We start from the raw sequence: 24,439 nt of genomic DNA, 5'->3' as shown, positions 1-24,439 counted from the left end.
GCCTGAAAAATCCTTCTCCAGGGGATGTCGTGGAGGGGGACCAATCACTTGACACACACACCCCCAACCCCAGTTCCCTCCACCCCAAAAGGACCTCAGCATCTTTTCTGGCCCCACTCTGAGCTACCTGAGCCCCTCCCTCCCATCTCTCTCCCACCCAGAGCCACCTCTGGGCCTTGGGCAGAACGTGGGCAGTCGGGGGAGGGGGCAGAGAGCTGTAGGGAAGAGGCTCAGAAAGTGACCTGGGAAGCAATGCAGGAACTGGAGGCCAGGGAATTGCTTCCCGAGGATTTCCTGGCCCCTTCTGGTGCCTACTGCCTACACACGGCACTGCTGAAGGACTCAGAGGCTGGGGTCTAAAGGGACTGACATAGGCAGTCCAGAGGAATCCCTGGGGCCTTGGAGCTGGGTGAGCGGTCTTCAGAGCCATGGCTGGAGAGCCCCAGTCTGTCGGATAAAGGAGCTGTGCTCCTCAAGGACCTGAGGGCTGTGCATACGTGGCCTCCTCGCAGGCTCAGCCTTGGGAGAGGTGCTGAAGCCCCTGTTTCCTGATGTCTGATACCTCCTCTCCCAAAGGCAAGCTGCTGTTGCTGCCCCTCCTGTTACTGCTGGAACCACAGATCTCTCAGGGCCTGGTCGTCACACCCCCGGGGCCAGAGCTTGTCCTCAATGTCTCCAGCACCTTTGTTCTGACCTGCTCGGGTTCAGCTCCGGTGGTGTGGGAACGGATGTCCCAGGAGCCCCCACAGGAAATGGCCAAGGCCCAGGACGGCACCTTCTCCAGCGTGCTCACACTGACCAACCTCACTGGGCTAGACACGGGAGAATACTTTTGCACCCACAATGACTCCCGTGGACTGGAGACCGATGAGCGGAAACGGCTCTACATCTTTGTGCCAGGTAAGGGCTCCCAGCCTGTATGCCCACTCCTTACCCCTCTTGTCAACTGGAGGCATCAGGGGAAGTCCAGAGAGTGCTTTAGTTTATTGCGAAATGCAGCCATCCTAGAAAAGCAGACAATCATGGAACCAGCCTGGCTCAGTCGGGGAGTGTGTTCGCCCCCACTCCTTGGTCTGGATGATCTGCCTGCTCCCTGCCAGTCACCCTATTCCTGCCTCCCAAGAACTCTATATTCTCAGCTGCTTCCAATCTGCTCCCTCTTGACCCCACATCCCTTCTTCCCCATTCTCCAAGCTCCAGATATCAGCTGCATTTCAACTTGTGACTTGCCTTCTTTCTTACCCTGGCACTGTCAATATCAAACATTAGAGCTGGAAGGGACCAGCTCTAACATTTGATTTATGCTCTTCTGGGAGCATCCCTATTCTGTAACGGGGAGACAGAGGGCCAGAGATGGCAAATGACTTGCCACACAGCAATTCAGGGGATGGCCAGAAACCCAGTTCCCCTGATTCATTCACGGCTCCACTCCTGGCAGATCCCACCGTGGGCTTCCTCCCTAATGATGCCGAGGAACTATTCATCTTTCTCACGGAAATAACTGAGATCACCATTCCATGCCGAGTAACAGACCCACAGCTGGTGGTGACACTGCACGAGAAGAAAGGGGACGTTGCACTGCCTGTCCCCTATGATCACCAACGTGGCTTTTCTGGTATCTTTGAGGACAGAAGCTACATCTGCAAAACCACCATTGGGGACAGGGAGGTGGATTCCGATGCCTACTATGTCTACAGACTCCAGGGTGAGCCCCCTTTCTGGCCTGATGCTCAGCAGAGGCAAGTATAACCCTCCACAGAGGAATAGCCCTTTACAGTTTACAAAGTGTGGGACTCCACTTCCCAGTGGATTCTCACCACAGCCTTCGAAGGAAGATAGTGTTTTCCCCATGTTACAGAAGAGGAAACTCAGGCGCAGAGAGAGGATGGAGCTTGTCCCCTGTCGCAGAATTCGATAGTGGCAGAGCTGGCCTGTGTAACATGGTCGGTGAGGGCACAAGCTTCAGAGCCAGCTGGGTCGAAATCCCAGCTTTGCTATTTCCTGTCTGAGTGACTTTACACAAAGCACATAATCTCTCTGAGCCTGCTTCCCCTCTTGTAACGTGGGGATAACAATGGCTGCCTACCTCATAGGATCAATTGTGAAGATTAAATAAAAGATGGAGAGTACCTGGCACATGTTATGTGCTCAATACATTTCTCCTGTACATAGATCTCCAGAGGGTACTTTGATTTCCAGACTGTTATCCCTTCTAGAACGTCAGCTCCATAAGAACAGAGATTTTGTCCACTTTGTTCACTACTGTTGCTCCAGTGTCCAGAATAGTACTTGGCATGTAGTAGGTATTCAGTAAATATTTGTTGAATGAATGAATCTTCTACATCAGTCATCCTTTCCCTCTCTAGCCCCCTACCCTATCCCCAAGCTGAAGTGCTAGTGGCTGGTGGTGACTTCCCCAGACCTAAGCCAATCTCTCTCTACCAGTGTCATCCATCAACGTCTCTGTGAACGCAGTGCAGACTGTGGTCCGCCAGGGTGAGAACATCACCCTCATGTGCATTGTGATCGGGAATGAGGTGGTCAACTTCGAGTGGACATACCCCCGCAAAGAAGTAATGTGGGGCCACGCAGGGGTCGGAGGAGGGGCCAGGAACGGGTGGATATCTGGCTTGCAGGCTGATTTCTCCCCGGCCCCTCCTGATTTGGGGGGCCTGCCCAACCTGTTGCTGCAGAGTGGGCGGCTGGTGGAGCCGGTGACTGACTTCCTCTTGGATATGCCTTACCACATCCGCTCCATCCTGCACATCCCCAGTGCCGAGTTAGAAGACTCGGGGACCTACACCTGCAACGTGACGGAGAGTGTGAATGACCATCAGGATGAAAAGGCCATCAACATCACCGTGGTTGGTGTGTGCCTTGGGCTCAGCCCAATCCCCATTTCCTTCAACGCTCCCCACCCTCACCCACTCTGCTGGGTGCAGAGTGATGGTGAGAGTTGCATTTTTGATACAGTGATCAGGGCTGAGCTGGACCCAGTGTCTGTCACAGCCCCGGGGTATAGTCAGCCACACTCCAGTGCAGCCCTAGCTAGCCTCTGTGCCAACCAAAACCCCAATTCCAGGATAAACCCAAACCAAAATGTAGTGTCAGCCCCAAATCCAACCCTATCTCAACCTAGACTTTCTGACTAGCCAGAGCCCCAGCCCCAACCTGACTTCCAAGCCCAACTGCCATCCCAGGTCCGGGAAGCCCCATCCCCAAATTCAACCTTATCACTAGTTCAACCTTATCACTAGTCCCAGCATCAGCCACAGTACTGACCCAGAACAGAGAACTGTTAGTACAACTCTGGTCCCAACCTGGGAGCTGGCCACAGCATCCACATTAGCCCCAAATTCGGCCCCTTCTCCAGGCCCCGTCCCCAGCCCAATTTCAACCTCAGCTCCAGAAACTCCATGGCTGGCAGGGTCCCCAGGCCTGAAGCCCCACCCCACAGGCTGGCCTCCTTTGGGATTCAGTTGGTGCCCTGCCCCCAGGGCCCCACCCCTGACGGTCACCCCTTGCAGAGAGCGGCTACGTGCGGCTCCTGGGAGAGGTGGGCACACTACAGTTTGCTGAGCTGCATCGGAGCCGGACACTGCAGGTAGTGTTCGAGGCCTACCCACCGCCCACTGTCCTGTGGTTCAAAGACAACCGCACCCTGGGCGACTCCAGCGCTGGCGAAATCGCCCTGTCCACGCGCAACGTGTCGGAGACCCGGTGAGCAGCTCACTCTCCCATCCCATTCTTGAAGTTATTTTTCTTTGCAGCCGCCAGGCAGCCCTCGGCTTTCAGCCACAAACCTAGGCCCAGCTTTCTGAGAGCATATTAGGTGCCAGGTGCTGGGGATGCTGCAGCGACCAGAGCTGACAGTTCATCCCTCCTAGAGTTTCTAGTCTAGTGGAGGAAACAGACGCCGGTCAGATGATCACCCAGATGTTTAGTTGTCCTTGTGATGGGTGGGGCCAGCAGTAGCAGCCAAGAAGTAAACGGGCAGATGACTGGGGAAGAGGGTGCCAGGCAGGCCACTCATGGCCTGTGGTATCCCTGAGGCTGGAGATTTGCTGGCTGACAGAGACTGTGGTAGGTTAGGATGGAGCAGTGTCCACCTTTCTGAAGGGGAGAGAAATAGGACTTTCCTTCAATGCTCCCCACCCCCACCCACAGTTCATCTCAACCCTCCCTCTTGGCCTAGGGGAACTGCCTATGGGTGAGGATTTACGAGACCTGGTTTGAGTCCCGGCTCTGCTACCAATGCCGAGATGACCTTGGCAAGCCCTTCCCCTCCCTGGGCCTTGTTCCTCTTTATACCAGGAGGGTGGGGAGAACTGTAAGAGTCCTTCCGACTCTGACAGCTGCCTTTCCTGCTCCCCAGGTATGTGTCAGAGCTGACACTGGTTCGCGTGAAGGTGGCAGAGGCTGGCCACTACACCATGCGGGCCTTCCATGAGGATGCTGAGGTCCAGCTCTCCTTCCAGCTACAGATCAATGGTGATGAGCACGCCCCTCGCCATGTCCCTGCTCCTTCCCCTCCCTGCCCCCGTTCCCTCTCCCTTCCTGCACTGTCCACCCACCCATAGGAGGAGTGGGAGAGGGAGCCTGGAACTCAGGAGATGGATTCTAGGCCACTGACCCACTGCCGTGTGAACCTGGCCTCTGGGCCTCAGTTTCCCCAGCTGTATAAGGAGGCCATCTGGCTAGATTGGTGTTTCCAAAACTTCAGGCACTTAGGTACCAAGGCCATGATTTTCCCTTCTCACATTCCACTTATACTGTACTATTAACTCGATAGGTATTTATTGAGCAACTACCACATGCCTGTCTGTTCAAGGTTCTTGAACTTCCCTCCCTGCCTTTGTGCAGCTTGCATCCAAGTAGGGGAAGACAAACACTAACAGTAGGGAGGAAAACCCCAGCAAATTACATAGGTTAGAAGGTAACTAACACTGCGGGAGAGGAAAAACAGGGGCCGGGTAGGGAAGGTTGAGAGTGCTGGGCACAGAGTGATGGTGAGAGTTGCATTTTTGATACAGTGATCAGGGCTGAGGAAGTGACATTTGCATGAAGACCTGAAGAAGGTGAGGACATTAGCTCAGTGGATATTTGGGGAAAGGGTACCTCGGGCAGTGCAAAGGCCAGAGCAATCACTGAAAGGCTTGTGTGGTTGGAACAGGGCTGTTGGGGAGAGTGGTGGGAGATGAAGTCAGAACGGGGATAGGGCAGTGGGGGCTGGGAGAAGGGCAAATCGCATAGGTCTTTGTGGGCCTGGTGCAGACTTTGGCTTTTACTATGACCGAAATGAAGAGCCATGGCAGGGTTTTGAGCAGAGAAATGAAATGATAATGACTTAATGTTTTGTTAATTGACTTTCTAAAAACAAATTTATTTTGAAAGACAAAATGTAACCTCTCTATTGTAGGTGGAAAATCGGCATCACATGTCATAAATATAAAGCAACCACTAAAATAAACTCAGAGAAGACCAAACAATGCTATTAAATGCTGGCTTCATGAGCTTGGTGGCCCAGGGCTCTGAGCTTGAGGCCTAGCCTCCCTTTGTTAAAAGGGAAGATTAGCAAGTCTCAGAGAGGTGTTAAAGACAGACTAGCACCCTGCTGAGGCGTTCCCTTTGAAGTACCCAGAAGGGAACCCATCGGTTTTCACACTGATTCCTGGTATTTAATGTTCACCTGCAGTCTACAGCCCTCCTCCCCCAAGACAGACTGTGGGCCAGGTCCTCCCCTGAGGACCTGTCCTGTTAACTGTCCTGACCCTCCCGCCTCCTAACTCAGTGCTCTCTCCATGCAGTCCCTGTCCGAGTGCTGGAGCTAAGTGAGAGCCACCCTGACAGTGGGGAACAGACAGTCCGCTGTCGTGGCCGGGGCATGCCCCAGCCGAACATCATCTGGTCTGCCTGCAGAGACCTCAAAAGGTGAGCAGACCCGGGCCTCAGTCTCCCAGTGTCCCCAGCTGGCTAGAAAAAGCTCATGAAGGTTATCTAGTCCCGTCCGTTCTTCTTGGCATATTGTTCCAGGTATAGAGTTGCATCCTAGGAGGCCAGGTCACCACCTCCTTGGTCCTACTCCGTATGACCTAAATGGTCCCTTTTCCTTACCTTTACCCCTGGGCAGTTTGGCCTAGCAAAGTGCAGGGTCTGAGCCCCAGAGACCTCACCCGCCCTGTAGATCAGTTCTGCACTCCTGGCCAGGTCGATTCTAATGTAGTGGACAGAGGCAGGATTCAGTGCAGGTTCTGCCTCTACCCCATACGCAGTGTGACCCTGTGGGTCAAATAAGAATGGATTTTGCAATCAGCGTTGTCAGTTTTGGGATGGGAGCACCCCCTGCTGACCAGTAGAGGGAGCACAGGAGGAGCCCGCTCGGAAACAGGCAGTGGGACATAGGAACTGGACACGTCCTGCCTCCTTCCACCAGTTTCTCCTCAGTTTCCCTGTCTGCAAGGGGAAGGGGCTGGCAGCCAACCCTACCGGCTCTCCTGGCAGGTGTCCACGCGAGCTGCCGCCCACGCTGCTGGGGAACAGTTCCGAAGAGGAGAGCCAGCTGGAGACTAACGTGACGTACTGGGAGGAGGAGCAGGAGTTTGAGGTGGTGAGCACACTGCGTCTGCAGCACGTGGATCGGCCGCTGTCGGTGCGCTGCACGCTGCGCAACGCTGTGGGCCAGGACACGCAGGAGGTCATCGTGGTGCCACACTGTGAGTCCCCAGCCTCGGTGGCCCCTGACGATCCCAATCCCTACCTTAACCCTGCCTAATTGGTAATGTGCCCATGCACCCACAGCAGGCCAAAGGAGTTAGCATGCCCGGGGCAAACAGGAGCATTGTGAAACCCTGTTGTGTACATGCATAGGAACACATTCTGGCAAACACAATATGGGTACACACGTGTACAAACACAAGTCTATAAGCCATGGATATGAATATCCTTCAGTGTGGTGTACATATACTATATGTATGTCGTAAGCCATGTACATGAGCATGCCTGTTCCTTGAACATAGGTGCAAATCCTCTGTGTGTAGATATGTAAATCGTCGACTGAAGAATGCCCAATCTCCAGTCACTCCTGGAAAGCTAGAGTGTATGTGTATAAGCATACACCTGTGCACTATGCCTGTCCATGTGTGTAAACCCACCATGTGTTTGTAAGCCATGTACATGAGCATGCCTAATTCCCAGACATCTGTTTCAACCCCACAGTGTATGTCTGTATGCATGTACCGGTGGGTACACAATTCCTGTACATGTGTACAAGCAATGCATGTACAATTCCTTTGCATGCATGCAAACTGGCATAGTGCATGTCTGTAAGCATATAATTGGAGCACACCTTTCTAGAAAAGTGTACAAGCATAATTCTCGTACACATGTGCCTGCTGTACAATGTACATCTGTTAGCAGGTACACATACATGTGTAATTTCTGTGTGTATGAACAATGCCTACCAGTGTCTTGATGCTTTTGTGTATCTACCTGCCCGTCCTTATGCATACATGCACCTGTATGAGTGTGCTTCATTTATTCACCTTTCTTCTTCATTCGATAAATATGAGGACCCAACTTCTCATTGAAGTATAAAGGTCAAAGGGCTCAGCGCTGCCTGGACCTCCTAGTACCCATAGTCCAGAGAGAGAAGGCAGACAAGGAACTTGGCAATTCCCTCCGGGATCACCACATTAGGGGCAAAGCCTGGAGGGAGAAGGGGTCCCATGCCCAGCTATGGGATTCAGGAAAGTATTCTAGAAAAGGAACCTTTAGGTGAAAACCTAAAAAATGACTAGAAGTTAGCCTGGTAAGGAATGGTGTCCCACTCAGAGGGAATGGCCTGTGTAAAAGCCCAGAGGCAAAATGAGTTCCTAGAAATGAAAAGAATTCAACTCAATCTGGCTGGAGGATCGAGTGTGTGGATACTTAGGGGCTGGAAGGGCGGCAGATAAAGGGGAAGGAAGTGCTATGGGATGGAGCTACGGGGGTCGGCAGATCTAGAGCAGGCAGGGCTCCAAAGGCCATGTGAGGCGTCTTGGTCTCTGTGTATGCAGGTCCCTGGGCGTGTTCAGGCACGTGCCTGTCTAGAGCTGCCTCCTGTCCCCTGCCCTGTGGTGGATGGGTGGGCTTCTTTCATCCCCTCATTTCACCCATGCTCCCACACATGCATACACATTCTCTGAGCAAGTGGGTATCTGGGCAGACAGTGTGGACAGCCTGAGTGGAAGACCAGCTCTGAGCCAAGGCAGATGTGACACTTCTGTGTGACTAAAGCCTGAGCGGGAAGCTGAGCACCAGCACACAGGGCCTAGGATGGCTGCAAGAGGGCTCCTTCATGCCTCCAGCGATGGCTGCCTAGAAGATGCAGGCTTCCTTCCCAGGACCGAGATGTGTGATGAGCGGGAGGAGGGAGGAGAAGAGGGATGTTGGTCTGGGACCCTGAGGAGGAAGGCATGGCGAGGATAGGTAAGGGTAAGGGAGAATGGATAAGGGGTGAGACACGAAGTTGGAGAGGGAAGCAGAGGTAGAGTCATGAAGCCTCTGCCTTATGTGCCATTTTAGGAGTTTAGCCTTTTTCCTTTACTGATAACATGGGGAAGCATCCAAAGTTTTTTTTTGTTTTTTTTTTGTTTGTTTTTTTTTTTTAAGATGGAGTCTGGCTCTGTTGCCCAGGCTGGAGTACAGTGGTGTGATCTCGGCTCACTGCAAGCTCTGCCTCCCGGGTTCAAACAATTCTCCTGCCTCAGCCTCCCGAATAGCTGGGATGACAGCAGTCCACCACCACACCCAGCTATTTTTTGTATTTTTAGTAGAAATGGGATTTCACCATATTGGCCAGGCCGGTCTTGAACTCCTGACCTCGTGATCCGCCCACCTTGGCCTCCCAAAGTGCTGGGATTACAGGCATGAGCCACTGCGCCCAGCCTGCATCCAAAGATTTTAAGCATAACAATGGCATTCACTTAGTAATTCAACAAATAGTACCAGGTACCTACCATGTGCCAGGTGTGGTTTTAGGGACTGAGGTTATAGCAATGGATGGGGAGGAGGAGGTGGAACAGGACTCCCTGGGGAGCAAAGAAGCATAGATTGGGGACAGAAGAGGAGGGAATGAGTTCCATAGGACCTCATGGGTGGCCAGTGGGGCAGGGCAGGGGAGAGGCAGGTCTGGCGGGGCTGGATGAGGAGAGTAGGAAGCTGTACAGCGAAGAGGCTGAGGCCTTGAGGGTGGAGGAGACTCGAGGCTTGTAAGGGCCAGTGTGAGCCCCACTTTGTTAACTACCGTCACCACTCCAACCCCAACTGGGCCCTTTGGGTGAAGTGGGGAGAAGTGGCCTCCGTGCTGAGGTCTGGATTCATCAGGCTGGGGGTCTCAGCCATTGCTCCCTCAGTGGCCACTCACTCAGTCCACTGGCCACTCGGTCAGGCATGGAGCTTGGAGTCTGACCGAGCTGTGGCAGCCCCAGCAAGGGTGTGGACTCAGAGGAGAGGTAAGCCACAACCCAGCCCTCAGGGGCTCCAGGGCTAATGGGAGGTCCAGGCAATGGACAGGAACTCAGAACAGGATTTGCACCCCATCCAGAGCTCTGGCAGCAAGGCCAGACTGACTGGCAGGGCTGAAGGGACGTGGAGGCCAGCAGTGATCTGAGTGGGGGTAGTTACTGAGGGGATGGAGTATTTACAGGACAGTCTGAACATGTGGCCTAGAGCGAGATGCTGAGGGTCTGACACTGCAGGCTGATGGGGAGGTGGGCGCTTCTATTCTGGACAGGATGTGTACGGAGGGATCTATGATGCCAGAGATGGGGTGAGGGGAGGGCAGCTGCCCAGTTTGCTCATGGCCTGCTCTCATCTCTGCCTCCAGCCTTGCCCTTTAAGGTGGTGGTGATCTCAGCCATCCTGGCCCTGGTGGTGCTCACCATCATCTCCCTTATCATCCTCATCATGCTTTGGCAGAAGGTAAGCCCCTCCCTGGCCCAGTGGGTGAAGACTGGCACATCATTATTTTGCATAAATTCCACCCCTCTGCCCTCCTTGAATGCTGCGTGATCTGGCCACATGCAGGGCTCAGCATGGAACTCAGGTGGGGACTTGTGACGCTGGCTGTCTCAGCTTCCTCCACCCCCAGCAGTCTGGGCCAACCTGAGCCTGGCCCGAGCTATCCAGGATTCCCTTCCCCTACTGTGTCATTAAGTCCCCGGGTCCTGCTGAGACACCATTCCTCTCATCCTAGCCATGGAGCATGGGACCTTTGAGGTGGACTGCATGGGCTCCAGGATTCTTCCAGGTCTCACCCATGGAGAACCTGTGATTCTACTGAAATGCATTCTGATCCTATTAGTCTGTAATTTCAGTGTTCTGCTTTGAGATTTTACCATTCTGTGATTCCAACATTTTAAGCTTCCTGAATCAGGATTGCAGCACCTCATGATCCCATCTTTCTAAAATTCCAGTCCTGTGGTTCCAACACCTTAAGATGTCAACATTCTAAGCTTACATCTTTCTGACTTGCCCAGCATGGGGAGGGCCATCCACATCCAGCCGAGTACCCTACCTGGTGTCACTTTCTGGGGTCACCTGCTCTACTACTTCCATCTGAGGAGCAGCGAAGGCTGGGAGAGAAGCTAGAGAGGAGGTTCTCATGAGCCAGGCCCTCAGCTGCCAGTTGCTCCTCAGTCTGCCAAGTCCTGAGGCCTCCTCTGGGGCCCCTTGGTCCCTGTTCCCTCCAAGCCCATGAAGACCTTGGCTCAGTTGAGCACTTGCTGTGTGACTTCAAATATGCCCCTGCCCCTCTCTGGGCCTCAGGGTCTCCTGCCCCATGTGTCCTAGATGGACGAACCTAATGGGCCTCAGGGCCTGAGACTCCCTCTGATAACTAATTCCTGGGGTTGGTCCTCCAGAAGCCACGTTACGAGATCCGATGGAAGGTGATTGAGTCTGTGAGCTCTGACGGCCATGAGTACATCTACGTGGACCCCATGCAGCTGCCCTATGACTCCACGTGGGAGCTGCCGCGGGACCAGCTTGTGCTGGGTCAGTCCTGAGAGGCTTCATGTGGCAGTGTGGGGACTCAAGTTGGGTGGGAAGACTCTCTGAGGTCTGGTCCCAGCCTTGCCATGACTAGCTATGAGACCTAGGGCTGGTGTCCTGCCTTCTCTGGCCCTCCATCTCCTACTATGTACAATGAGAGCAAGACCATCCCCCAGGAACTGCCTGGCATTGAGGTTCTATGATCCTGTGACCCTGTGAGACGGGATCCCTATGTGGCAAAAGTGGAAGGATTGAGGACAGGCTGAGTAGCAGGCCTGGTCTGGCTGGGGAAGCTGAGGAGGTACAGAGAAGCGTGCTCCCTTGGGAGGGAAGAAACTTTCCAGAGATTAAAGATTGGGCAGAAAGCAGGCAGGACTTAGATGAGATACCAGGAAAGACAGGGAGGCATTGTGGTTGCAGGAGTGTGTTTAGGGAATACCCTGAGTCCAAGGTGGTTTAAGTAAGGTCTAGGTTGACCTAAGAGAGTGGCTCTTTCCCCTCACTGGGCAGGAAGGGTGATAGCGGCCGGGGGTAGGGGAGTGGGGGGAGGGGGGCAGCTGGGGGAGCGGTGCAGCTTCCTGGTAGGCCAGGAGCTAATGGATCATCTCTGCACCAGGACGCACCCTCGGCTCTGGGGCCTTTGGGCAGGTGGTGGAGGCCACGGCTCATGGCCTGAGCCATTCTCAGGCCACGATGAAAGTGGCCGTCAAGATGCTTAAATGTGAGTAGTCCTTGGAGCCCTCCACATCTGGGCCCTCACCTCTCCCTGCCCCTCCCCACACACTTAGCGTCTCCCAGGGTGGCCTGATGCTGATTTGCAGGCACTAGAGGGGCCATCACACTGCAGCAGGCGCTGCTCCCGAGTCTGGGTCTGGTTTGGGAAAGAGCGTTCCTCACCCTGGCCTCCTCGGCCTGCTTCCCCCTACCCTGGCCTCTTCCCCTCCTCAGAGTGTGGGTGCTCACCCTCGCCAGGCTGCCTGGGTCTTGCAGCACAGGGCGGGGCAGAAGAGTCAGAATAGGCTCCTGTGGTGGGGCCTCCATGGAGCCTCCATGACTGGGCCTGGCCTGGGGCCCCCAATTTCCTCAGCCACAGCCCGCAGCAGTGAGAAGCAAGCCCTTATGTCGGAGCTGAAGATCATGAGTCACCTTGGGCCCCACCTGAACGTGGTCAACCTGTTGGGGGCCTGCACCAAAGGAGGTACCGAACCCACTACCCCAGAGAACTCAGGGAAAGTGCCCACCACCAAGGCCAGGCCCCGCCTACCCCCTCCTCAGGCCTCGCACAACAGCACACTCCTGCTGGTGGGTCCGTGCCCACCCGCTCCAGCACCCTCACTGCACGGTCCCAGAGGGCGGTGGGGTTTAGAAACTCACAAAATCACAACACCTTCAAGGCTGAAGGATTAGTCAGGTCACCAGTCCCAGCAGCTTCCAGACCATGGTGTTGGCTGACACTTTTTTATTTTCCCAATACATTTTGAAAACCAATAAATAACAGCTCACATGACATTAAGATGAGTTATATGCCCACCATTGGAGACCACCAGCTTGCTACTTGGGAGCTACCTTCATTTGATCATAGAAGAAAGTCTCTGTGGCCAACTGGGTCTATTTGAAGCTCTGATTGCCAGTTAGGCTGAAAAAAAATGTTATCACCATTTGCAGCTGCTTATTGTGAGATTTGGGATTTTCCTCAGCATTATGCAACCAAAATAAAATACAGAAGTATGTTGGGTACATAGACTTATTCACGTTTGCAATGATCGCTCATTTCAACATTTTCGTTTGCGTAGATATCTTCAAGTTCTCACTGATTGACTTTAAGTAAATGCATTGTAGTTGAATTTAACTACTAAAGTGATCGTTGTAAACAGTGGCCTTTATCTGCTTTCTATACTGGGCTCCAAAGTAAGCTTTAGTTTGAAGACATATCAATAAGAGCCAACACTGCGGGCTCGCCACGTGCCCAGCCAATAAAGACATCATCTCATTAATCCTCGTGACAGTGCTTTGTGGTGGGTTTAATTAGCCCCACTTAACAGCTGGGGAAGGTAAGGCTCAGGGAGACTAAGTACCTTGCTCTCCACCACAGAGGCAGGAAAAGAATCCAGATTTGCAAGGCACTAAAGCCTCCCAGCCGTCATGCCAAAGTGTCTCTCCCACATCCAGCCCCTGATTAGCCTCGTGGCCTCGAGGGGACGCCTGAGGCCTCCGTAGGGACTGTCCCTGAGCCTGTCCCTCCGCAGGACCCATCTATATCATCACTGAGTACTGCCGCTACGGAGACCTGGTGGACTACCTGCACCGCAACAAACATACCTTCCTGCAGCACCACTCCGACAAGCGCCGCCCGCCCAGCGCGGAGCTCTACAGCAATGCACTGCCCGTTGGGCTCCCCCTGCCCAGGTACCAGGAGGGAGGCCAGGGACTGAATCTTTGGGATACCTGAGGAGCACCGCTCCTTCCCCTCCTTTTGTCCAGGAGGAGAAGCTGAGGCTGTGACAGGGCAGGGGACAGAATCACTCCTGAAGCTAGGGCTGTTCCACAAGATGGTCCACCCCAGATGAGGGAATAACAGTAATGCCAGGCCCTGTGCTGCTAAGCCCTCTACAGATGTGATATGTCATCCCTGTGTCGTGGGTGTTTGCCCTTCAGTCCAGGGCAGGCAGTGATGGAGGAAGGGGCAGAGGCTGTGGTGAGATGACAGCCAAGCCTCCCAATTTGCACAGTGGTGCTCCAGGCTGTGTTCCTCTCTGCAGCCTCTACACATCAGCCTCCACACTGCCTCTCAGGGAGCTCAACTCCTGTCTTTGTCTTTTCCAAAAAGAACATTTCTTAGTTCTGTTGCTGATTACAAAAACAAAGACAAGAGTAGCTTCAGAAAAGCATAGAAGACCTTAAAACCCACTCCTGCCCCCTCCAATGTTTTGATCAATTTCCTTCCCATCTTTTTCCTGCCTATAGAGACAGAAGTGTGTAGAGCCCCACAGCTCTTTGGGGAGCTGATGCTACAGGCATAGGTATCGGGGTGAATCCTGGCTGCCTATGCTGGGTTGCAGTCAGGCACTCCCATGGCCAGGTGGCGCTGGGGAGGCCACAGGAAGGCGCCTCTGAACACACCCATCTTGTGACCTTTGCCCTGGGGTGCTGTAATCGCCTCTGGGTGTGAGCTCTCTGGGTTCTGTCATTTTGGTAGCCTCAGTGCCCAGCTTGGCCCAGCAGGTTGGTTGAAAAGGCTCGATCCACAGGCTTTCCTACTGGGATAGACTGAAGAAAGATGAATGAGTGTGTGAGTGAGAGAAGAAATTCATGAGTGGCAAGGGGCAGGAGGGGAGGGGAAGGCAAAGCCTGCAGGATCTCCTGTGATGCTCCTTTACCCCCAGCCATGTGTCCTTGACCGGGGAGAGCGACGGTGGCTACATGGACATGAGCAAGGACGAGTCGGTGGACTATGTGCCCATGCTGGACATGAAAGGAGACGTCAAATATGCAGACATCGAGTCCTCCAACTACATGGCCCCTTACGATAACTACGTTCCCTCTGGTGGGTGGACATAGTGACATAGTACCCCACACCCAAACAGGCTGATGCTCTTCACATGCCCAGGCTTGCCAAAAACCCTGAGAAGAAGGGAGCCTCGTGCCCATTTCATAGATGTAGAAATTGAGGCTAGCCACCTGGCCAAAACTGATCTGTAGTGGACCCCTAAACAGAAGCCCTGTTTATGGATCCGGAAACATGCATAGAACCCTCAGGGAGGGAGAGAGCAGGGATGTGGGAGGACCTGGCCTTTTGTGGTGATAGGGAAAGTGATCTACTCAGCTTCAGCCCCAGGCTGGTCTAGTGTCCCTGAGAGGCAGGCAGGCCAGGCTGGGCAAAAGTGGCCCAAGGGCTAATGCCAAAAGGCCAACGAGGGCACTGATAAAGCAGGAGAACTTTGAGTTTGATATTAAGAAATCATTCTCCTTTTAGGGGAGACCTAGATGATAAGTAGCCACCTGTCTTGGACATTCAGTCTCCCAGGAGGCAAAGGGCAGGGGTCCTGTGGGCCAGAAGGAGATATAAGATAGCAGGTGACCCTCTGCTTCTCCTCTAGCCCCTGAGAGGACCTGCCGGGCAACTTTGATCAACGAGTCTCCAGTGCTAAGCTACATGGACCTCGTGGGCTTCAGCTACCAGGTGGCCAATGGCATGGAGTTTCTGGCCTCCAAGAACGTACGTGTGGTTTTGGTGGGGCAGAGTGGGGGCTGTGGGGAGGTGGGTCACCCAGCCAGCCAGCATCCTCCAAGAGCACACCAGGGTGGCCTCTCGCACATGGGCAGTGCTGTATTTTCCCAAAGCCCTTGACATGAAGGGTCTTTCCCCACAATTGTCCCCAAGGCCTCAGCTCCCCTCTCCCCAAACCCAGTGCGTCCACAGAGACCTGGCGGCTAGGAACGTGCTCATCTGTGAAGGCAAGCTGGTCAAGATCTGTGACTTTGGCCTGGCTCGAGACATCATGCGGGACTCGAATTACATCTCCAAAGGCAGTGTGAGTACCTTCCCTGGCCCCTGCAGGGCAGTTACAGTGCCTGTGACTGCAGGAACCGATTCCCTCCTGACCAGTGTGGCTGCAGCTCATAGGAAATCTGTGTGGGGCTCCTTGTGGCCTGCCCTGACAGCGGTGATGGGCTGTGCCTGCCCAGCTATGTGTGCAGGGACAGGAAGGGGAGCCGCCCAGGAGTGCATGGAGCAAGTATAGCGGCGGGGAGGGCTGGCTATAATGGGTCCAGGGTGGGGGAAGGGGGAACAGGCCGAATGTGTTGTTCCAGTGGTGGTGGGCAGAGGAAGAAGCCCAGGTGACAGGGCAAGAAAGATGAGCAGGTCACATGCAGTAGCAGGGATTGGTCTGGTTAAAACATGATCATCCTGCCTGTCTCTCATCTCCCCACTTTTCAGCAAACCCCTGATGGAGGGACGCTAGGCCCAGAGATCAAAGGCAGCCAGGATAAGAGCTTGTGGGGTGCCTTGACAAGTCCCTGGTTCCCACACTTCACTACTCAGACCCTGGGGCTTTTCCCCAGGGACAGGGGCTGCCTTGTCCCCAGCTAGTGAGAAAAGAAACAGCCTCTGGTCCTCTGGCCAGCCCTGGGATGGACATGGGAACTGTGCTGCGCAGAGACCAGGGCCCTCACAGGGAATGGGAGGGAGAAGTGGTTGTGGGTGGGAGCTGCCAGATACCCTCCTCCCATCCCAGGTGCAGAGTGGGGCTGAGGTCCTTCCTTGCACTCAGCACCTGTCCTGACCTCCCTACAGACCTTTTTGCCTTTGAAGTGGATGGCTCCGGAGAGCATCTTCAACAGCCTCTACACCACCCTGAGTGACGTGTGGTCCTTTGGGATCCTGCTCTGGGAGATCTTCACCTTGGGTATGCTTGCTTCCTCCTCCAGCCCTCGGCATCCTGGCCTGGTGTCTACCTCGACCACTCATGCCTCTGGCCTGGTGGGGCTATGGGACAAGCCCTGATACAGGGATCCTGGTTCAGGTCCCAGCTCTGCTACCTTCTCCCTGCTGTGTGATGTTAGCAAATTCTTTGCCCTCTCTGGGTCTCTTTATCTCCCTGTCTGAGTATTGACAGGTTTGAACAGTGACATCAGAAAGCCTGCTTGGCTCTCACATTCTGGCTGTCTATCCTGGGGAGGGTTGTGGTCTCTGTCCAGAGCCCATGAAGGAGCCCACAGTTCCAAATGCCAGGGGCACTGCCCCCTTACCCATACCAGGGCCAGCATGGCTCTCCTTGTCCTGTAGAAGAGGGTGCCCTGCCACTTTTCCACCCCTGAGCCTGTGTATCTCTTGTCTCTGCTCCCCAACAGGTGGCACCCCTTACCCAGAGCTGCCCATGAATGAGCAGTTCTACAATGCCATCAAACGGGGTTACCGCATGGCCCAGCCTGCCCATGCCTCCGACGAGATGTGAGTGGAGTCTCATGCATTTGGGAGGATTTTGTGCTGCAAACAATAGATATCCAACTCTACTGGCTTAAACCAAAGATGAGAGATTTGTTAGCTCAGAGATCTAGAAAGCCTTGGTGTAACTGGATCCAGCCATTCAAAGGATGGCATCAGGAACCTCTTGTTCTAGCCCTGAGCTCTGCTTTGCTCTGTGTGGCCTCATTTTCAGGCCAGCATTGCCCAAATGGCTACCAGCAGTGCCAGTCTCATGTCCTACTGCTTGCTCCATAGTGCCAGCAAAAGTCCCAGAGCTGACCTTCAAGGGCTCAGGTGGGGTCACATGCCATCAAGAACCAACTGTGGAAACTGCAGGGCTGAAAACTGTTGGCGAAGGTTGGCTCCTGTGCTCACCCAGGTGTAGTCAACCTGTGGAACCATGTGGAATGGGGGCTCTGAGAGGGCCTCCCAAGGGAATATCCAGAGACAGGACCTCTGGATACACCCAGCCACCACTTCCCTCCAGCTCCTTTCCATGGCTCACCTTGTTCTGAGAGGCAGCAGCCTCCTGCTCCCCCAGCCCTGCCTTGTCCCCTGAACCCTGGGCCAGAGGCCCTGACCCTTCTCCCTATCCCCAGCTATGAGATCATGCAGAAGTGCTGGGAAGAGAAGTTTGAGATTCGGCCCCCCTTCTCCCAGCTGGTGCTGCTTCTCGAGAGACTGTTGGGCGAAGGTTACAAAAAGGTATGTTGAGGCAGGGTAGGGGTGGAGCATGGAGAGCTCTGGTGCAGAAGTCAGACACCGAGTACAAGGCTCTGCGTGATGGGCTGGCATTTAGGGGACCACCCTTTGTCCTCTCTGGGCCTCAGTTTCCCTGCTGGTTCTAGGAGGGGATGGGCTGGCGCTATGAGTTTATATTAGCAGCAGAGAGCTTTATGAAATGGAATCCTACATGGAAGCTGATTGATTAGATGCAGGGAGGGGGCCTAGAGCACTGTCTGTCCTGCTGCCTCCCTCAGGCCTTTACCTCCATACCGAACCGTGGGGCTCCTTCAGAAGTGTGAATAACCCCAGGTTACATGACCATGAACCGCCTGACCACTTGGATCCTGTCACAGGATTGTCCAAGGCCCAAAGAGCCAGTAGGGCCCTGAAACCCTGCCCCGTCCAACAACACGGGTCCAAGTGAGGAGGAAATATACATGGCCTTTGACACAGAGGCAGCTCCTTCTTTGGGTCCATTTCTCACCCCCACTGCCCCCCGGGGATGGTCCCAGGGACCTGGGAGATGGAGTAAGGTCATCACCACTTCACAGCAAAGGAAACTGAGGCCCTGAAGAAGGACGCTGAGGCAGCATGAGAGCCTGTGCCTGTCTGCTCTGAAGTGGGGGAAGAGTTAGAGTCCTGGGTGCTGGTCTGATAACTGCCCCTCCCTGGGTGGTCCTGAGCTCACCATGCCTTGTAAGATTCTATGTGAGGTAGGAGGGCAGCTCAACCGTGTGGCTTGGGCAAATCCCTTTCCCCTCTGAGCAGCGGGGGTCTTATTTATACAAAGGGGGATGGGCTCGGTTAGAAGATCCCTGAAGGCATTTCTGGCCTGACCATCCCTGTTTCTTTGGTTCTCCCTGCCCCGGGAGCAGAAGTACCAGCAGGTGGATGAGGAGTTTCTGAGGAGTGACCACCCAGCCATCCTTCGGTCCCAGGCCCGCTTGCCTGGGTTCCATGGCCTCCGATCTCCCCTGGACACCAGCTCCGTCCTCTATACTGCCGTGCAGCCCAATGAGGGTGACAACGACTATATCATCCCCCTGCCTGACCCCAAACCCGAGGTTGCTGACGAGGGCCCACTGGAGGGTTCCCCCAGCCTAGCCAGGTAGCCACCCTGGCTTGGGGCCAAGGAAATTGTGCACAGTGTGTGTGTGTGTGTGTGTGCGCGCGCGCGCGCTCTGTCAGGTTTGCCTCAGAGGTAAGTTACGTAGGGTAAGTACTTATCCCTACCAATGAATAGAAGAGAGAATGGAACTCATTTGAACTTTGATGCCCTGAGGTGGAAAGGGCAGGCTAGTAAAAACAAAAGTATGGGCTGGGACTTACTTGCAAGGTAGCTATTTCCTTTAAGGGAGCCCCCAGAGGTTATCTATACTCTCTTATCTCTAGGTCCTGTCCTAGCCCCAAGAAGTAGAAGCAAACCTATTTAGCATCCCCAGCACCCCAGCTGTTACTCATGGCCAGCCTGAGGCCTATGTTCTGTTCTTCAGCACCATGCCCTGGGGCCAGAGGGAGCCTGCTTGGTTGTAGGAGTCAGAGGTACCTAAAGGAATTCAGGACAGATTTCAGACTGGGAAGGAGATTCGTGGTTTTCTTTTGCCTTGGGAAGTGGTGAAGTTACAGCTCAGAGGGGGCCTTATAGGAGGACCCTGCTGTTGCGTGGACTTGATGTCCACACAGGATCTCCCCTTAACTGGAGAGAAGGGCTCCCCATGAGGCTACGCCCACCTCCAAAGCGAGATCCAGCCCAAGGTGAAGTGGCTGGAGCCCCAGGCTGGGGTACTGTCCCAACTCTGCCACTAGCCGCTGAGACCTGGGAAGGCTTCTCCTCTGCGAGCCTCAGTTTCTCCATATGTGCCAGGAGTGCACACCGGCCTTAGAAGGCTCCGAAGGCCCTCATTGCTCTAACTGTTGAAGAGGCCAACCATCCAAGAGTCCCAGTGGATGGCGCAGAGGAGTGAAGTGCAGCGCTCACACAGCTTGAGGTGTGAATGCTCACCCTGTTTTGTGCCCTCAGACAAGCTGCTTCACTGTCTAAACATTGGTGTCCTCTTCTTTTTTTTTTTATTATTTTTATTTATTTATTTATTTATTTTTGAGATGGAGTTTCGCTCTTGTTGCCCAGGCTGGAGTGCAATGGCGCGATCTCGGCTCACTGCAACCTCCACCTCCCAGGTTCAAGCAATTCTCCTGCCTCAGCCTCCCGAGTAGCTGGAATTACAGGCATGCAGCACCACGCCTGGCTAATTTTGTATTTTTAGTAGAGATGGGGTTTCTCCATGTTGAGGCTGGTCTCGACCTCCTGACCTCAGGTGATCCGCCTGCCTCGGCCTCCCAAAGTGCTGGGATTATAGATGTGAGCCACCACGCCCGGCCAGTGTCTTCTTCTGTAAAATACAAACAGTAAAAGTACTTCTATTAGGCAGTCATTGCAAGGATTAAATGAGATAGCATACACCTTTAGGAGTGCAGAGGAGGGAGATGCTGGTGGGTGAGAAATGAGCTTTGGAGCCAGCTGACCCTGCTCTGAAGTTCCAGCTCCTGCACTTCCCTGCTGTGTGAAGTGGGGCAGTGATATAACCTCTCTGAGCCACACTTTCCTCACGGTGCAGGCCTTGCATAGTTTTCACAAGAGTTAAATGAGCTGGAGTGTGTGAAGCCTACAGTGCAGGGGTGGACACACCGAAGGCTCTTCATGACTGCTGCTGGAATCCTCCTGGGCTCCTTCCTAGCCCCTCACTCACTGCCTCTTTCCTCTAGCTCCACCCTGAATGAAGTCAACACCTCCTCAACCATCTCCTGTGACAGCCCGCTGGAGCCCCAGGACGAACCAGAGCCAGAGCCCCAGCTTGAGCTCCAGGTGGAGCCGGAGCCAGAGCTGGAACAGTTGCCGGATTCGGGGTGCCCTGCGCCTCGGGCGGAAGCAGAGGATAGCTTCCTGTAGGGGGCTGGCCCCTACCCTGCCCTGCCTGAAGCTCCCCCTCTGCCAGCACCCAGCATCTCCTGGCCTGGCCTGGCCGGGCTTCCTGTCAGCCAGGCTGCCCTTATCAGCTGTCCCCTTCTGGAAGCTTTCTGCTCCTGACGTGTTGTGCCCCAAACCCTGGGGCTGGCTTAGGAGGCAAGAAAACTGCAGGGGCCGTGACCAGCCCTCTGCCTCCAGGGAGGCCAACTGACTCTGAGCCAGGGTTCCCCCAGGGAACTCAGTTTTCCCATATGTAAGATGGGAAAGTTGGGCTTGATGACCCAGAATCTAGGATTCTCTCCCTGGCTGACAGGTAGGGAGACCGAATCCCTCCCTGGGAAGATTCTTGGAGTTACTGAGGTGGTAAATTAACTTTTTTCTGTTCAGCCAGCTACCCCTCAAGGAATCATAGCTCTCTCCTCGCACTTTTATCCACCTAGGAGCTAGGGAAGAGACCCTAGCATCCCTGGCTGCTGGCTGAGCTAGGGCCTAGCCTTGAGCAGTGTTGCCTCATCCAGAAGAAAGCCAGTCTCCTCCCTATGATGCCAGTCCCTGCGTTCCCTGGCCCGAGCTGGTCTGGGGCCATTAGGCAGCCTAGTTAATGCTGGAGGCTGAGCCAAGTACAGGACACCCCCAGCCTGCAGCCCTTGCCCAGGGCACTTGGAGCACACGTGGCCATAGCAAGTGCCCGTGTCCCTGTCCTTCAGGCCCATCAGTCCTGGGGCTTTTTCTTTATCACCCTCAGTCTTAATCCATTCACCAGAGTCTAGAAGGCCAGACGGGCCCCGCATCTGTGATGAGAATGTAAATGTGCCAGTGTGGAGTGGCCACGTGTGTGTGCCAGTATATGGCCCTGGCTCTGCATTGGACCTGCTATGAGGCTTTGGAGGAATCCCTCACCCTCTCTGGGCCTCAGTTTTCCCCTTCAAAAAATGAATAAGTCGGACTTATTAACTCTGAGTGCCTTGCCAGCACTAACCTTCTAGAGTATTCCAGGTGGTTGCACATTTGTCCAGATGAAGCAAGGCCATATACCCTAAACTTCCATCCTGGGGGTCAGCTGGGCTCCTGGGAGATTCCAGATCACACATCACACTCTGGGGACTCAGGAACCATGCCCCTTCCCCAGGCCCCCAGCAAGTCTCAAGAACACAGCTGCACAGGCCTTGACTTAGAGTGACAGCCGGTGTCCTGGAAAGCCCCCAGCAGCTGCCCCAGGGACATGGGAAGACCACGGGACCTCTTTCACTACCCACGATGACCTCCGGGGGTATCCTGGGCAAAAGGGACAAAGAGGGCAAATGAGATCACCTCCTGCAGCCCACCACTCCAGCACCTGTGCCGAGGTCTGCGTCGAAGACAGAATGGACAGTGAGGACAGTTATGTCTTGTAAAAGACAAGAAGCTTCAGATGGGTACCCCAAGAAGGATGTGAGAGGTGGGCGCTTTGGAGGTTTGCCCCTCACCCACCAGCTGCCCCATCCCTGAGGCAGCGCTCCATGGGGGTATGGTTTTGTCACTGCCCAGACCTAGCAGTGACATCTCATTGTCCCCAGCCCAGTGGGCATTGGAGGTGCCAGGGGAGTCAGGGTTGTAGCCAAGACGCCCCCGCACGGGGAGGGTTGGGAAGGGGGTGCAGGAAGCTCAACCCCTCTGGGCACCAACCCTGCATTGCAGGTTGGCACCTTCCCTGGGATCCCCAGAGTTGGTCCAAGGAGGGAGAGTGGGTTCTCAATACGGTACCAAAGATATAATCACCTAGGTTTACAAATATTTTTAGGACTCACGTTAACTCACATTTATACAGCAGAAATGCTATTTTGTATGCTGTTAAGTTTTTCTATCTGTGTACTTTTTTTTAAGGGAAAGATTTTAATATTAAACCTGGTGCTTCTCACTCACAGACTTTGTGGTCTCTCTCGGGTTTGGGTTCCTGCCCGTAGGGAGTGTGGAGTGGGGCACATGAGGCTCACCCAGACGCAGACCCCCAGACAGGTCCCTTCAGCTCTGAGTCTCATTTCATTCATCTGTAAAGTGGGGATTTTCGCTCTCCCACCCCTCGCTGGAAGCTGGGGGGCCTAGACCTTGGGCTTGGTTTCCCAAGGTGGGAAGCGAGCAGGCTTTTCTGGCTCCACAGAACCTGGCCTTGAGTCGGGCAGGAGGGTGTGGGGCTGCAGGGCTGCTCCAAGGCTCTGGTGCTGAGGCGTCTCACTGCCTCCACCATGTGCTTTGGCTTTGGCTATCAGCTGGGACACCCTCCCCTCCACTCCGCCCACAGGCCCGGATTGAGGCTGGCGTGCTCTGTGACAGGCAGCTGCTAGAGCCCAGATTCCAGGTCCAGGTGAGTCATGATCAGGCCCCAGGTAGGAGAAGGGCAGACAGAGTGTCCAAAAGCGTGAGAGCACGAAGTGAGGAGAAGGTGGAGAAGAGAGAAGAGGAAGAGGAAGAGAGGAAGCGGAGGGAACTGCGGCCAGGGTAAGGATAGGGGAAGGAATAGGGTGGCGACCAGGCTGTGGCTTTGAGGGCAGAGGGGTGTAGACCTGGCAGGACCCAGACCCCTCACGGCTGCAGCATCTCAGGGGTTGTGGGGCCGGCACGAGTCATAGGCTCTCCTGCCGAGCCCAGGCCTGTGGGACCCCGGCAGCAACACAGGGCCAGGGGCAATAGGGTTGCTGGGGGCAGGGGACAGAGTGCTAGGGCCCTCCCACCTGGGCCCAGAGTCCTGTACTTGGCTCACTTGAGGTGGACCAGGTGTCAGCCTCAGATCCATCACTGTGTGTCCTTAGCCCCTCCCTTGCTCTCTCTGAGCTGGGGAAACGGCATCTTCATTTGAGTGGGTGCGGGAAGGACCTCATTTTGGAACCACAGGCCTCCCTGGACTGCCTCCAGGAGTCTGGGGCTGTGGCTTCAAGTGGGGAAAAGAATGGAGCCATGGGACAGCTCTGACTCACAGGCCCAGCCGCCAACTCAGGGGCAGCTGAGCCACACCAGGGAAAATACCCGACGGCTATAAGGCCTGGCCATACAAAGCCCACCGTCCCAGGGATCCTGGCTTCAGAAAACACCCAGAGCCTGTGACTTCTCTTCTAGCTGTGGCAGGAGATGAATGAGGTGATACCCGGATCTGCCTTGTAAAGAAAATAACTAGCCCACATTCCAGACAGGGATTATCTTTGCTGATGCAAAAGCCTCTGTCTGGAGGTCAGAAGATCTCAGCTCCCTGTGTCTCAGGCCTGCTCCTTATGGGAACTTGAGTGGATTACACCACATCAGGCCTCAGTTTCCCCAGGGGTAAATGGAGCTAGATGCCACACTAAGACAAAGGATGATAAAAATCTGACTACCACTATCCAACAGTTACTATGCCCCAAGGCTGTCTGGTTGCTTCACACACATTAGCTCATTTTACTCTCCCAAAAGCCCAGTGACCTGAGTCCTACTATTATCCCATGTTACAGATGAGACACCAGTCCAAGCTGTTGTTGTTTTGTTTTGTTTTTGTTTTTCTAGTTAAAGAAGTTTATTCAAGGGCAAAGTGTGAGGGTAGTCGTCAGGAAACAGGAAAACCAGAGAATGGTGATCAGTGCTTCCCTGTGTGGGGCAAGGTGAGGATGGTTTATATAGCCAGAAACAGGGGTGGGTAACACAATTACATTTTCCATACAAAGGTTAACGTAGAGCTACAAGATTTGATTGGCTACTATTGACTACACTTTAAGGGGGCTGCTTAATACTCATTTGTAAAGAGG

The 24,439-nt window shown here is 54.3% G+C and overlaps 1 protein-coding gene across 7 annotated transcripts in view; it reads left to right on the top strand.

The window, feature by feature from the left end:
• PDGFRB (platelet derived growth factor receptor beta) overlaps window positions 1-22,593 on the top strand; it is a 45,990-nt gene extending 23,397 nt beyond the window's left edge. For 6 of the 7 annotated variants that reach the window (XM_063604677.1, XM_034960773.3, XM_063604678.1 and 3 more), the window contains 21 exons: window positions 577-900; window positions 1,439-1,705; window positions 2,446-2,573; window positions 2,694-2,868; window positions 3,528-3,720; window positions 4,376-4,491; window positions 5,808-5,931; window positions 6,502-6,713; window positions 9,866-9,960; window positions 10,902-11,034; window positions 11,648-11,752; window positions 12,119-12,229; window positions 13,278-13,437; window positions 14,415-14,575; window positions 15,129-15,247; window positions 15,441-15,563; window positions 16,328-16,439; window positions 16,885-16,984; window positions 17,599-17,704; window positions 18,601-18,833; window positions 20,489-22,593. In XM_063604677.1, the coding sequence (XP_063460747.1) occupies window positions 577-900; window positions 1,439-1,705; window positions 2,446-2,573; window positions 2,694-2,868; window positions 3,528-3,720; window positions 4,376-4,491; window positions 5,808-5,931; window positions 6,502-6,713; window positions 9,866-9,960; window positions 10,902-11,034; window positions 11,648-11,752; window positions 12,119-12,229; window positions 13,278-13,437; window positions 14,415-14,575; window positions 15,129-15,247; window positions 15,441-15,563; window positions 16,328-16,439; window positions 16,885-16,984; window positions 17,599-17,704; window positions 18,601-18,833; window positions 20,489-20,672 (3,281 nt within the window). In that variant the 3' untranslated portion in view covers window positions 20,673-22,593. Of the gene's footprint in view, window positions 1-576; window positions 901-1,438; window positions 1,740-2,445; window positions 2,574-2,693; window positions 2,869-3,527; window positions 3,721-4,375; window positions 4,492-5,807; window positions 5,932-6,501; window positions 6,714-9,865; window positions 9,961-10,901; window positions 11,035-11,647; window positions 11,753-12,118; window positions 12,230-13,277; window positions 13,438-14,414; window positions 14,576-15,128; window positions 15,248-15,440; window positions 15,564-16,327; window positions 16,440-16,884; window positions 16,985-17,598; window positions 17,705-18,600; window positions 18,834-20,488 lie in introns of those variants that run through there. The other variant, XM_024928811.2, reaches the window with a different exon arrangement.
• Window positions 22,594-24,439: the final 1,846 nt, after the last annotated feature.

Source organism: Pan paniscus, chromosome 4 (assembly GCF_029289425.2).
Source record: "Pan paniscus chromosome 4, NHGRI_mPanPan1-v2.0_pri, whole genome shotgun sequence".
Lineage (NCBI taxonomy): Eukaryota > Metazoa > Chordata > Mammalia > Primates > Hominidae > Pan > Pan paniscus.
This window is presented reverse-complemented; position numbering and strand designations above follow the sequence as displayed.